At 40.9% G+C, this 15,139-nt stretch overlaps 1 protein-coding gene across 8 annotated transcripts in view; it reads left to right on the forward strand.

Moving 5' to 3' along the window:
* Positions 1-15,139, forward strand: part of KAT6B (lysine acetyltransferase 6B) — a gene marked incomplete at both ends in the record, with an annotated part of 190,722 nt that overhangs the window by 111,989 nt on the left and 63,594 nt on the right. For all 8 annotated transcript variants that reach the window (XM_080693974.1, XM_080693975.1, XM_080693976.1 and 5 more), the window contains one exon: positions 7,293-7,401. In XM_080693974.1, the coding sequence (XP_080550100.1) occupies positions 7,293-7,401 (109 nt within the window). The remainder of the gene's footprint in view (positions 1-7,292; positions 7,402-15,139) is intronic.

A 15,139-nucleotide genomic window follows, 5' to 3' on the forward strand; every position in this document is an offset into this window, starting at 1 on the left:
CACAGTGATAAAGAAACTCAATCCACAGAGCCAGTGGGATGATATAGTCCTCACAGACTCAGTTACCCACATAGAAGTACAGTGAGCAGGGGATGACACAAGGGAAACCTGTATAGCGAGGGTAAAATTATGGTAAAATGCTTGCCTGTGTACTCTTACAGTAAGTGTATCTCAGCGATTTTCTCCTGGAAAAAAATATTTAGTATCCAAATTCATGACGGAATTGTAAGAATTGGCTTAGAGTAAAACAAAAGGGTATGTGAGTGCGGAGAACTGGCACTGGCGTGTCAGTGGTCAATGGTCCCAGGCCACTGTCCTGTGCTCCCAGGCCCTGGTCTGAGGCGGCCCCGCGGCTGCTGTGCACTGAGCCTCCTTGCTGAGGAGCAGGTGCCGCACAGCGACTGCAGGTGCCCGCAGGAGAGAGGCGACTCTCAGAGAAAAGAGGAGTTTCCACCATCACAGGAAGCTTGTGCTTTTAGTTGGTGCGCTGAAGACCACATGTTAAGTGGATTGCTGTAGTGGAAAATCTCAAGTGTGCATGGTCTGTATTTGAATTGAGAGTAAGCCTGATTTGTCCCAACACATATCAGTTGAGTAAGTGGGTTAAATGATAAGGAGTGAAATCTGGTCTTTTATTAGATAAGTGCCAGAGTGCTGAAGTGGCAAAAAGGAATGTTAGTTGCTTCAAAAATTACAGGAATGGTTTTCACCCTCCATTGTTGCAATACTGTGAATACTCAAGTTGTGGACAATAATTTTTTACCAGTAATAAAACACCAGAGTTTGGGGAAATTTTTTCTTTTAGCTAGGTGTGGTGGCATATGCCTGTAATTTCTGTATTTAGGAGGCTGAGACAGGAGGATCGCAGATTTGAAGGCAGCCTCAGCAACTTAGTGAGACCCTGTTTCAAAATCAAAAAGAAGGATTGGGTGGGTAGCTCAGAGGTCGAATGCCTTTGAATTCAACCCCTAGTGCCAGATAAATGAAAAGTAAACAAGAATATACACAGAAACAAATGATGGTAGTTAATGTTTGGGGACCTGCTGAATTGAAGGAACCACCTCATGCCATCAAAGCAGTTGCTGCTTTGTTGGGATCTTGTGCTTGAAGCTGCCCTCAGAATTATTACTTGGGAGGAAAAACAAAATAAATATATGGTATGGAAAATAAATAAAGCAAGGTATGGGGGGTCTAGGTGGTGACAACAGAATCTGTTTTCAGAGAGAATGGTCTGCTCCAGCCCCCTCAGGTGATGCCTGGATTAAGCTCAAGAAGGAGGGACGGGGCAGGGGGGCCTGGAGAGAACAGAGAGGACACCTCCCCACCCGTGAGACGGAGAGAGGAGCTGCGGGCCTTGTTTCTTTGGGTTTATGTTCAGCACCAGAGAAACACCGGGAAAGGCATTTCTTAGACTTAGTTTTCAGTATAATATGAAAAAGGGATACACCTCAGCAAGATACAGAAGACTCTGGAAACAGTCCTTTCTTGCATCCTGGTGTGGACTTGGTGAAGTGATTGTCAAGTGTATATGCTCTCCAGAGACGAACAGTTTGATACTGGAGAGATAGAGATTTATATTCATCTTTGCTTTTGTGGTATTACTCATAAAATTTGTTTGTTTATGCTTGTCTTTTTGTTTTTGCGGGTCTGGGAATGGAAACCAGGGGCATTCGACCTCCGAGCTACACCCCCTGCCCTACTTTTTAGTCTTTATTTTGAAACAGGGTCTCACTAAGTTGCAGAGGGCCTCACTAAGTAGCTGAGGCTGTCCGCGAACCACCGTCCTCTGGTCTCGGCTGGGATTACAAGTGTGTGCCACCACACCCGGCTTGCTTGTCTTTCTTTGACATCTATTCTTTTCTTTCACTTTGCGTTTTCCTTTTATTAAATCGCTTTAGGCCTCTTGGCTTTCTGTTGAGGCATTTTCTGCCCCGTTCCTGTTACTCCCTGATTAATTCATTGTAACAATGACAAAAACTAGAAAAATCCTTAGATTAACACTCATCACGGAGGTTTAGCAAATCAGCCTTTATATAGAGAGTAATACTAAACTCCAGAACAATTCATTTGTGCTGGTATTTATTAAGGACTTTACTAAATTTATTAAGCTTAATAAATTTATTGTTTCTTTTGTCTTCCTATAGTTGAATTGAACTTTGCAATAATTGTAATAATATTCAAATTAAATTATAATTTACAAAGTGCTTTTCACACTCATTCACATTTGAACTTCTAGCAATACCAGAGCTCAAGAACATGGATACTAATATTAACTTTTACAGATAAGGAAACCTGAGGCCCAGCCATTGGGTTTAAATCCAAGTCTTTCCATGATACATGTATGAATATACAAATGACAAATGCTACATCATTTCAGTTTTAACACTTGTAATTAAACACTTGTAATGAACACTTATACTCAATGGTTTGTTTTCTTAATAGCTTCAGTAAAGTCCTCATGTTGTGATTGGCTGATGCGCCTTTTAAATTTCTCTTACTTTATTGGCTCTTCCCCCATGTCTGTTTTTGTATATTACTTGCTGGATTGCTCTGTCTCCCCATTATTTTGTTGAAGAAAATGGGTCAATTGTCCTCTGGGGTTTTGAGACTAACATCTCTCTACTCTATAGACTAATATGTTCTGCTCTCTGTATCTCCTGTGAACTGGTAATTGGATGGAGCACTTGTTTTATAAAAGCTCATAATCCAACAATGTAATAATTCATTCTAGACCTCTCTTGAGAGCAGAGGGCTACTAGTACTCCCCCCTCCCCGCCCCCAACTTTTGGTTTATAAAAGTTGTAAACATGCAGAAAAATTGAAGGATTAATATAAGGAACACCCATATATTCTTATGCAGATTTACCAACCATTAACATTTTCCACATTTGCCTTTTCTCTTTATCTTTGTATACTGACATATTTTACACTTTTCTTTGTTTTTGCTCTGAATCATTTTGAGAGTTACAGAGAGAGTTGTCATGATGCTTTTTTTGAATATGAATATTTTTTATTCGTTGTTTTGAAACAGGGTCTCACTAAGTTGCAGAGGGCCTCACTAAGTAGCTGAAGATGTCCGATCCTCCATTCTCTGCTTCCCGAATGCTGGGATTACAAGGGTACGCCACTACACGCAGCTAAAGACAGACTTCTGAGTCTCCGCTTCACACTTGAACGTGTGTATCTTTAGAAGAATAACCTAACCTTTCAAATCTTCAATTTCCTCCCTAAAATGGGGATAATGCACATGCCTGGTGAATTAGTTGTGAAGATTAAGTTAGATCCTGTGGGGTCTGGCCTGGCAGCTGCCCGTGCCTCTTGCTTTGAAGAGGAGGAAGAGGGGTGCTTCCAACCAGAGCCTCATGTATTTTCAGCTTTGGACCTACCATGAATTCTCGGAATTAGCTTAAATAATCAGACACACTGATGAGAATATGTGATCAACAGGTTAAGAGCCTTTGGGAGATTCCAAACAAAGGACTTAAGAATTTAGAGATTTGAGTTCTGTTTTCAAAACCTTTTAAATATCACTTGTCTATAGTGGTTTGTCTGGAATCCAATTGCCATTTACTCAGACCTCTTTCTGCCTGCAATTCATTTTACTTTATTACAAGGGATTATTTTTTAAACAATTTATATGTAGTCTGATTGAGAATAGTGAATCATAATAATTCTGTGACCCATTTACATGCATTACTGTAAAAGTTTCATTTCATACAAGTGACAATTTTTTAAAGTTAATTAGGCTCGGCTACACTGAGGTTAGCAAAAAGTGCTTTGAATTATCAATAATTCAGCAGGGCAGACGTTTCTGTATAATGCAGCGGTTTTATAGAGTATTGTGAGATAGTTATCCTTAAAATAAATGGTTGTGAGCATACATCAGCATGGTGGGGCTCTCTGAATGTAGCGTGAAGTGATAGCATCTATGCTTCCTGTGATTGGGCAGAGTGTGGGACATCAGTCTTTCTGGCTATGAACTACTAGCAACCTTTGTCCTTTGTGTTACCTTTAGTTAAAAACAAAAAATGAGCATGAATGCTGGCTGATGGCCATGCCTCTCTTATAGCTAGAAATTCATCTGGGAAAGAAAAATGGGACTGTGGGTCTGGATTTGTCTCATGGCATGAATGATATGTGACATTCCGTAAATTATTTATCACTGCAGGATGGCGGCAATGGCTTGAATATTGTTCTATCAAATGAAAGCAGAAATCCCATTAGTACGAAGCCTGTGTTTTAGCTAGAATCTATCAGGGGAATGTTGTCACTTTAAAACCAGATTGTTCTTTTAATTGCTATTTAAAGGAACAAAAGTGTTCCCAAGGTACTGCAGTTGAGCAGTTGCAAGTAATAACTGTGGATCCATAATTATGCAGTGCTGATTATCTGGCATTTAAAAAACTGGTTGGAGTCAGCGGCCAATTTATTGGAGCTTGTCTTCTTTGGTTTTTCTAGTATAGAATGTTTTATTCCCTGCTTTTTAACTGGGGCCACAAAACACATTTGCATAGCTACCTCAGGAAATAAAGCCTATGCGTATTAAGAGAGGAAATCAGGCTGAAATAAGAGCAAGATAATGACTCATATTGAGAGATGATATTAACAGTTATATTAAAAAATTTTGTGAGTGCACGGTCATAAGATGAAATTTTTATTTTGATGACATATCACAGGGAACCAAGATACTTGTTGGGATTATTATAAACATTTGAAGTATTTTCTTGGATTTTTTAAAAAACTAACATGTATTTTTTTACTTAGCCTGCTATTATGTCTTAAGTGCACATTGTGAACCAGGTGTTTGGGTTTGAATGGCTGAACAAATGAAATGCTGATGTGTGCCTACAGGTTAGACCCAGCAAGACTTGTTTGTGACTTTCATTTAAAAACACAGTGAGCCGGGCGTGGGGGCGCACGCTTGTAATCCCTGAGTTTGGGAGGCAGAAACAGGAGGATAGCGCAGGTTCGAAGCCAGCCACGCTGGCTTAAGAGACCCTTTTTCCAAATGAAAATATAAAATAGGTCTGGGAGTATAACCTGGAGATAGAAGGGTTTCCAGAACCCCAGTACCACGGGGGGGGGGGGGGCATAGTGAGACTAGGGGAGGTGACGAATCCCTGTCATCCCAGTACTTTGGGAGCTGAGACAAGAGGATCTCAGGCTCAAATAAACCAGGGGTGTAGTTCAGAGGTAGAACCCCTCTAGTGTCAATCCCCAGTGCCCCCCTCCAAAAAAAAAAAAATGAAAAGAAAAGGAGCCGGCTTGGTGGCTCACGCTTGTCATCCCAGCGTTCAGGAGGCCGAGACCGGAGGATCGCAGTTTGCGGACAGCCTCAGCTACTTAGTGAGACCCTGTTTCAAAATAAAGAATTAAAAAAAATAAGGCAAGGGGTGTAGCTCAGAGGTCGAATGCCCCTGGGTTCCATCCCCAAACCCACAAAACAAAAAAAAGAAAGAAAAGAAACCCCAAATTGTGATTATATTGAGTTTTCTTGTCCTCAAGTTTTTTATCGATGCGGTTCAAATATAAAGGCATATTTACATTCAGATGGCTAGCTGACAACATATGTGAGGGCTTAAATATGCAATAAAATTTTAGTTTTTTCTGGGCGTGGTGGTGCACGCTTATAAACCCAGCATTCGGGAGGCGGAGACTGGAGGGTTGTAGTCTGCAGACAGCCTCAGCTATTTAGTGAGGCCCTCTGCAACTCAGTGAGACCCTGTTTCAAAAAATAAAAAATACTTAAAAATAGGACTGGGGGTGTAGCTCAGAGGTACAATGTCCCTGAGTTCTATCCCTGGTACCGCAAAATAAATAAATAAAATTTTAAAAAATTAAAAGACTAAAAAATAGGGCTGGGGGTGTAGCTTGGAGGTACAGTGCCCCTGGGTTCCATCTCTGGTACCGCAAAAAAAAAAAAAAAATTTTTTTGTTGTTGTTGTTTGTTTTTATGAAGTTTTGGCTGTTCAGTATAATGAAACCATAGCTGTAGTCATGGTCAACTATATTCATATGGATGGTAATACTAGTACTACTGGTAATTATAAGTAATAATGGCAATGGCAAAATGTATGTAGATTTATATATTGTCAAAATTAATTTCTGGTCGGATGTGGTGGTGCACGCTTGTAATCCCTGCGCACGGGAGGCTGAGACAGGAGGATGGCACAGGTTCGAAGCCAGCCTCAACTACTTAGTGAGACCCTCAGCAACTTAGTGAGACACTGTTTCCAAATAAAGTATAAAATAGGTCTAGGAGTGTAGCCCAGAGGTTGAAAGCTTCTGGGTTCAACCCCCAGTACCACCATATACATACATACATACATACATACATACATACATACATAACATACATTTAAAAATTAATTTCTGTAGTGGGGGTTAATGGATAGGAGGGGGTTAGACAAACATTTTGTTGTTTCTTTTATAAAGTAGGAATCTGCGAGTTTATCTCCTTTGTGTGTCCTGGTGTGATCTGGTTCCTTTCCAAGCCCTTGCTACCACATAGCCCTTGTTAATAGTCTTTGGATTTTCTCATGTGCTCCCACAGAATTTTATTTTATGATTATTCTCCATTAATATGCCACATAAAAACATAACAAAATTTTATGTTCAATATATAATGGGTGAATATTAGTGTTAATAGTAATCTGTATTATAGCATTTGATAAAGTTTTGTTAAATGATCTAATGTAATTAGATGGTGGACTATTATGCTGAATAAATGGATAAATTTTTATAAGACATACAGATTATGGGAACAGTTGAGTTTTTTTTTTTTTGTTTGTTTGTTTGGTGCTGGAAATTGAACCCAGGGCATTGTACCTCTAAGCTACACCCCAACCCTATTTTTTTTTTATTCTTTATATTGAAATAGGGTCTCACTAAGTTGTAGAGGGCCTCACTAAGTAGCTGAGACTGGCTGCAAACCTGTGACCCTCCTGTCTCAGCCTCCTAAGTACTGGGATTATAAGTGTGTACTACCAAGCCTAACTTGAGATTTCAGTTGAATCTTAATAATGTTCATTTCAGTAGTCTATACAATATATAAATGTCTTTGATTTTAGTTTTAATAAAAATTACTTCTATAATTTATACACTACACCTAAATTTATTATTCAGGTAATACTTTTTATCAAATACTATAAGATACTTTGCTTTGGGAAATGTTAATTTTGATAACTAATTCAGCAGGTTTTCTTTGTTCAATAAATATGTAAGAAGCTTTTGATGTTAATGAATTTTGAAGTGAAAGTTAACAATATGTTTTCATTTTAATTTTGTCATAGCCCCGTGCTGATCCTATTCCAATATGTAGCTTCTGTTTGGGGACTAAAGAATCAAACCGTGAAAAGAAGCCAGAAGAACTTTTGTCTTGTGCAGATTGTGGCAGTAGTGGTGAGTTACATATTTCTTTTTGTGTGTGTTTTATCCAATGACTTCCTGTTATCATAGCTTCATGCTATTTATTTCTCTATCAAAGCTGTACAATATTCTTTATTTTTATTTATATTTTTATTTTTATGGAACTGGGGATTAAACCCAGGGGGCATTCCAGTTTTGAGCTATAACACCAGTCCTATTTTTTATTTATTTTGAAACTGGGTCTTACTAAGTTGCAGAGGGCCTCACCAAGTAGCTGAGGCTGACTGAGAGTCCCATGCCCAGCATGATTGCAAAAGAAAGACTTAAAAAAAAAAAAAAAATAGGGCTAGTGGTAGTTCGAAGGTAGAGTGCCCCTGAGTTCCATCCTCAGTACCCGAAAACAAAAAACAAAACAAACTTAAAAATTTGTTTTACTTGTTAGTCTTCTTTCTTGTTAAGCAGAAAATAAGATTCTTTGTCACACATGTACAACAACAGATTAAGAATTTTATCTTTTTTTGTGTGTGTGTGGTACTGGGAGTAGAACCCAGGGGCTTTCTACCTCCGGGCTATACTCCCAGACCTATTTTATACTTTATTTGGAAACAGGGTCTCACTAAGTTGCTGAGAACCTCACTCAGTAGCTGAGGCTGACTGAGAACCTGCGATCCTCCTGTCCCATGCCCAGCATGATTGCAAAAGAAAGACTTAAAAAAAAAAAAAAAAATAGGGCTAGTGGTAGTTCGAAGGTAGAGTGCCCCTGAGTTCCATCCTCAGTACCCGAAAACAAAAAACAAAACAAACTTAAAAATTTGTTTTACTTGTTAGTCTTCTTTCTTGTTAAGCAGAAAATAAGATTCTTTGTCACACATGTACAACAACAGATTAAGAATTTTATCTTTTTTTGTGTGTGTGTGGTACTGGGAGTAGAACCCAGGGGCTTTCTACCTCCGGGCTATACTCCCAGACCTATTTTATACTTTATTTGGAAACAGGGTCTCACTAAGTTGCTGAGAACCTCACTCAGTAGCTGAGGCTGGCTTCACACCTGTGCGATCCTCCTGTCTCACCCTCCCAAGCACTGGGATTACAAGCGTGCACCACTACGCCCAGCTTTATCAGATTATTTTTATAAGAATTTTCCCCCTTGTACTGTGGATTAATCTCAGGGCATCTCAAATGCTAATCATGTGGTCTACTCATGGGTTACACTGCCAGCCTAAGATTTTAAATAATTTTTGTCTAAATTTTTTCTCTTTTTCCTATCAGGCTAGTAAAAACTTGTCCTGATATGTTATTTATTGCTCAGTGGGGAAGCACAAGTATTTCTCTAGTTAATAGGCATTAAAGACAAACAAAGTATACCTCACTAGGGGTATAGCTCAGTGGAGACCATGGGTTCAATCTACAGTACCATTAAACACAACAACAAAGGACCCAACCTTCAACTAGGTTGGTGGTGCATGCCTGTAATATCAGTATATGGGAGGCCCAGACTAGATGATCACAGGTTTGAGCCTATCCTCAACAACTTAGTGAAACTTTGTTAAAAATTAAAATTGAAGCCAGGCATGGCACACTCTCGTAATCCCAGTACTTGGGAGGCTGAGACACGAGGATTGCACAGGTTTGAAGCCAGCCTCAGCTACTGAGTGAGACCCTATTTCCAAATAAAATATAAAATAGGTCTGGGTGTGTAGCCCAGAGGTAGAAAGCCCTGGGTTTCATACCCAGGACCAAAATAAAAAATAAAATAAAGTAGGACTAGGGAAAGCTCCGAGGTAAAATGCCCCTGGGCTCAATCCACAGTCAAAAAAAAAAAAAAAAAAAAAAAAAACCCAGCAACCTCAAAATACCCACCTTCAGGATGACTTTTAGTATATTGAGTAAGAGGAAACTCAAGAGCCATCCACCATCTAGTTCCTCCGCCTTGAGTTAGTTATTTGATCATTCTCTGCCTTGATTTCTAATTAAAAAGCTGCGGTAACTTTAGCACCTCCATCTTGGATTTTATGAGAATTAAGTAAGAGAACACAAGTAAATAATTTAGCAAATGGTATACAAGAACTATGGTAAGTGTATTTAAAAACTTAGCCATTGTTGTGATTGGCATGTTTGGTATTGTTGTCGTCGATTGCTGCAGGTAGTTTAAAATCGTATCAGCATTTATGACAGCTGCTTAATGGTGGATGGAGGAAGTAATCCACACGCAGGAATGACAGTGTGGTGCAGTGATTCTCATTCCTCACACGAAGGTTTAACTTGACCCTCTAGCCACTTCTAGGGCCTGACTTGAAGGAAAGAGCCTTCGAAATAAGACTTTTCAAACCCTGCTTGAAAAATGCATTCTGGCAGTCTTTTAGATGGGCTTTACAGATTCATTAACATTCTCCTACCTGGCCATCGTATCATAGACGGCGACTCAAGGGCATGGAAATATTATCTGTATGTTCAGTTTAATAAATTTCAACCCTACAGCTCCCTATTCTCTGCTGGTGAGGTAGTGCCCCACTCATCAGTTCTGACTTAGTCATCTTTTCATGTAAAATTGTAGTGTATATTTTGGTTTTTCTCATGAGGCCTGTTCTGAATGAATTATTCTTTTTTGTATTTGCTTTATCAATTTTAGTGCTGTTTACTTGCCTAGGATTTACCATTTATGATTTTTCAGGTAGTACTTTAAAAACATTTCATCATTTTATTTCCTTTGTATCTGTTTATCTGGATGCCGAGACAGATCCCAGACATTCTTAAATGTGGAAGAAAGGTTCCCTTTAAATATTTCCTTACCTCTGGTGATACACTTACTTCATCTGGTAAGGAATCCAAGATGGTTATCTTCTCAATCGTACCTTCAAGGCCTCCTTCACCAGGGTACCAAGGTGTAATTCTAAACAGCAGATCTCAGGCTTTCTGATGTAATCAATCTCCCTTCGTCTTTCCTGAGCTGCAGACCTGCCAAGGGGAGGTCTGATCTCCTTTGCACTTTAAGGTCACTGAAAACTTCTTTCCTATGAAGCTTCTTAATTTTCCTTTATACTATTTCAGGGTCAAGCTAGCGGTGTGTCAGTGTGGTGTTACGTGTTCTGTTCTCAAAAATACCCTCTTGCTTTTCTTTGAACAAATGGAGAAGAACGAGTAGCCCACGCTGTCTAGAGGGTTTGTCCTCTTGTTAGTTACCCTCTGCCTTCAGGTAGGGATGCTGTAGGCTGTGGAGTCTGGGTATGGACCGTGGCCCAAAGCCAAACACTAGGTCAGGAGAGGTCTGTTCAGGACGGACGATGCCTTTGGAGTGCTTCTCTGAGCTCTGCAATGGGATCCAGCTCTCATCTCAAGATTCACTTCATCTTCCCTGAGTGTGCTGTGCAAGCCTGGCTTTAGCTATTTTAGTAGAAAGAAACCTTTTTTTTTGGGGGGGGGGACAGGACAGGTGTTTCCTACTCAGGGAAATGCTTTATAGACATTTACTTCATCTGTTAGATCAGATGAATGGACTTTGCTGTTCCTCTTTAAATTGAAGGACCAAAATATGGTTCAGTGAAGGGAGCTTAATGATTCTTATACTTTTTATTTTATGCTATTTGGTACCAAAGCTTGAACCCAGGCACATTCTACCCCCAGGCTACACCAACGGTGTCCTCAGCCTTTTTAATTTTTTTATGGGTTAGGGTTTTACTAAGCTGCTAAGGCTGGCTTCTTTCTCTCCTGTGGTCCTCCTGTTTCAGTTTCCCAAGTACTGGGATTATAGTTATATGCCACTGTGCCCAGTGGTTTCTTACACTTTTAATGTTCTGTTGTGAACAAGGAAAAGGGAATATAATATACCACATTCCTCAGCAGTGCACGCTGATAATGATGAGACCCCCTGTCACAGTCGGGTCTGGCATCTCTAGTGGGGTTTCAGATGGGGGCGGTACCCTGGGTATCCTTGTGGGAACGCCTGTATTCTCACAGAAGAACTATTGGGTCTAGGATTGAATTGAGGAGACTGTAATGGTCAGAGGGATCCCTGACTTAGGTTCTTTATGTGGAAAAATACCCAGAACAGTATAAGATCAAAAAAAGGAAAGTGATACAGATGTCGCCGTGGTAGGAAGAGTGTTCTAAAACGTGCTTCCCCTGTGCTCGATGCCTTTTAGTCATCTCTATCTGAAGTGCCATTCATATGAAGTCACGCTTAGACTCCGCTTAGTTCATGGACATGAGTAATAAATGTTTCCTTCTGCTTGTGCCATAAAGTAAAGCCAGTCTGACATTTCCCTATTTTAAGATGGTTCTGTGCTTCAGATAGTCAGAATTAAACTATTTTTCTCCCACTGAAAGTTATTTACTTCTTTATTTTTTTGATACTAGGGATAAAACCCAGAGGCATTCTACCTCTGAACTACACCCAAACCCCTTTTATTTCTTATTTTGAAACAGGGTTACAGGCGTGTGCCACTGGCCACTGAAAGTTTTTTTTTAAAGGGTTATTCAAGCCATATGTAGTAAAAACGTGCCGAGAGCTATGCAGCTCAGCAGCCCAGCATGATGTCTCCAGTGGTGTCCCCTTCTCTGCCGCTTGCTGGCTGCATTGCTGTGGTGTGCCTGATCCATACAACGGGGAGGGGCATGCCTGCACCCCAAACCACAGGCCTGACGTGCGGGTTCAGTGAAGTGGTGATACAAAGATGATCCATAAGTCTGAAGCACAGACCAACGGTAAAGAATATTCTAGCCACAAATACAAATGTGGGAACCATCAAGATACTCTTCAGGTTGGTAGAAATGTTAAGGCTAGGAAATGATTTTACTTGACTTTCATGGATCAGCCTACTTGGAAATTAACACTGTTATATTCTCTTTGCCTCATTAAGACCAAATTATCTTTAATTAGCTTCATATAACTATTAGATATTATACCAAATGAAATTGTGTGTCTGCTGCTCAGATTGCTGGGTGGTTAAATCTTACTTACAGATGAGTTGTGTGCATGTGTGTTTTCAAATTAGCAAATCTGAGATAAGCGTAGAGTTCCAAATTACACCATCATGCTAAGTGGAAGCGCATGGACACAGGGGGCGGAGGCAAGGCTGCTGTGGTGGTGCAGCTGGGAGGGGCGCACACACCATGGGGGCGGGTCAGTCCTCCCTGGGTTCCTCTTTATTTGTGTAATAACCCTGAAAAAAAAATGTTCACGCGCTCTACTCTCACTGAGAACAGGTAGATAAACTTTATGGCTCTATGGGTGTATTTTCAAAGAACACAAATTTCTTGATTGTTGTGTGGAAATGTCCAGGAATTGGTTGGCTAGTCATCCAATTTCCTACTGACACAGATTGAATCATTAGGTTGGAAAAGAAACCCTTGACTAGAAAGAATCAAGAGAAAAATAAACAGGGAGGGGAGAAGGTGAACCCTATCCCCTTGAAAGCTGAAAGCAGCATTGTCCACCCAAGGGGAGAAATAGGAAGCAGAAATTATGCTTCTAGTCTACTATTTCATTGACATTTTACCTGTCGGGGTTAACGGAGGTGACTCCAAGCAGCAAGCTCGAGGGATCACTTTTCAGTCTTTATCAGAATCTAATGGACATCTTTCCACCCACACCAGATAATCCCTTCAGCCACATTTGACCTTGGTGAAAATCTTATACTTTCTTTATTGTTGTTTTGAATTTGTGTGTGCGTGCGTGTGTGCGTGCGCGCGTGTGTGTGCGTGCGTGCGTGCGTGCGTGCGTGTGTGTGTGTGTGTGTGTGTGTTACTAGGAATGGAATCCAGGGACATTCTACCTCCAAGCTACACCCCTAGCCCAATTTTTTATTCTTTATTTTGAAACATGGTCTCACAGAGTTGCAAAGGACCTCACTAAGTAGCTGAGGCTGGCTGCGAACTGCTACCCTCTGGTCTCAGATTCCCAAATGTTGGGATTACGATCTTGCGCCACTACACTCGGCTTGTTTTGATTTTTTGTCTTGGTTTAGTTTGTAGTACTGGGAATTGACCCCAGGGTCATTCTACCTTTGAGCTCCCCCCACAACCCACCATGCTCTATTTCGTTTTTTGATTGGACAGACTTCTAGATTGCTGAGAGTCTTGCTAAGTTGCTGAAGCTGTCCTAGAACCTGTGATCCTCTTAAATACTGGGATTACAGGCGTGAACTACCGCACCCGGCTCACTGTGATGCATGATGCCTGGAGGTAAAATTCCAGCACCACAATTTAAAGAGCAATGGAGAGAAATGTTCTCTGTGGCTCCTGCAATACCATATTCTGTGTTCTCTCTGCCACTGCTGCTTTCCATGCCTTTATTTAGCTTCTTGTCAACATTCTACCCACTACATGTCTCTTCACACTTCTGCCTTTGTTTCTGCCTTTCTTACTCTTAGTTTCTCCTGGCTCTGGACCTTGGGTACAAATGCCTGCAGAACTTAACCAGCTGAACATTGCAGAGGAACCTCCAAGTTAATATCCAGAGCAGTTCACCAATATGAGTTTTTTCCTCCACTCACAGTTACGACAGTAACAACAACAGGTGTCCCCACAAAGAAATAATATTGTTTCTCCTCAAGGATTTCGCATTTAATCAAATGACACGCTGTTGGCCACTCGTTCAGTTAAACAGACTGGAAGCTTGGAGCTATCCTCTGTCCTCTCTCATTCCAAGGAATCACCACAAACATTTTGATTCTATATTCCAACGTGAATCCTGCATCTGCTATTAAAATTCACCAAATCTAATATTGACCCTCTTTCCTCTTACTGTTTTTCTGCAGCATGAAGCTCCCCTTTTAAATTATAATTTTGATCACAGGAATTTTCTGTAACTACCAGTCACTCTTAGGAAAAATTCAAGTTGTTAGATAGCCCCCTAGAGTTCTTCTGGATTGGACTTCCAGTAACACTATCCCTCATTACCGTCCCCTTCATGTTGTGCACAGTAGGTCTTTTTGTTTGTTTGTTTGATACTTGGGATAGAACCCCCAGGGGCATTCTACCTCTGAGCTACACTCCAAGCCCTATTTTTTTTTTTTTTTGTAGTACTGGGGTGGAACCCAGAGGCTTTCTACCTCCGGGCTATACTCCCAGACCTTTTTTTTTTTTTTTTAATACTTTATTTGGAAACAGGGTCTCACTAGGTTGCTGAGAGCCTCACTAAGTAGCTGAGGCTGGCTTCGAACCCGTGCGATCCTCCTGTCTCAGCCTCCCAAGCACGGGGATTACAAGCATGCACCACCACGCCCGGCTTCCAAGCCCTATTTTTTTTAAATTTAAATTTTAATTTTTTGGTGGTACTGGGGTTCCTGGAAGCCCTTCTACCTCCGGGCTACACTCCCAGACCAATTTTTATATTATTTTTATTTGGAAACAGGGTCTCTGAACTGGCTTCGAACCTGCACCTCCCAAGCGCAGGGATTACAAGCATGTGCCACCACGCCCAGCCCAAGCCCTATTTTTTATTCTTTGTTTTGAAACAAGGTCTCACTGAGTTGCAAAGAGCCTCACTAAGTAGCTGACACTGTCCATGAACTGCCTCAGCCTTCTGTCTCGGCCTCCCAAATGCTGGGATTACAAGTGTGCACCACCACACCCAACTTTTATTGGCCAACTTTTCTCTCCTTGGTGTACCACATCTCCCTCTCCTGTTGCACAGGTGGTCTTGCCCAGCCTGCCCCTCTTCAGCAGAGTCCTACCTGCTCTCATTCGTCCTTTGGTTTAAGGAGGGCTTCCTCTACCCTCCTGCTAGGTTCTCCCATAACTCTGAGCCATGTGAGCTGAAATCCTGGAACCA

The sequence above is a fragment of the Muscardinus avellanarius genome (assembly GCF_963383645.1).
Source record: "Muscardinus avellanarius genome assembly, chromosome: 4".
Taxonomy (NCBI): Eukaryota; Metazoa; Chordata; class Mammalia; order Rodentia; family Gliridae; genus Muscardinus; species Muscardinus avellanarius.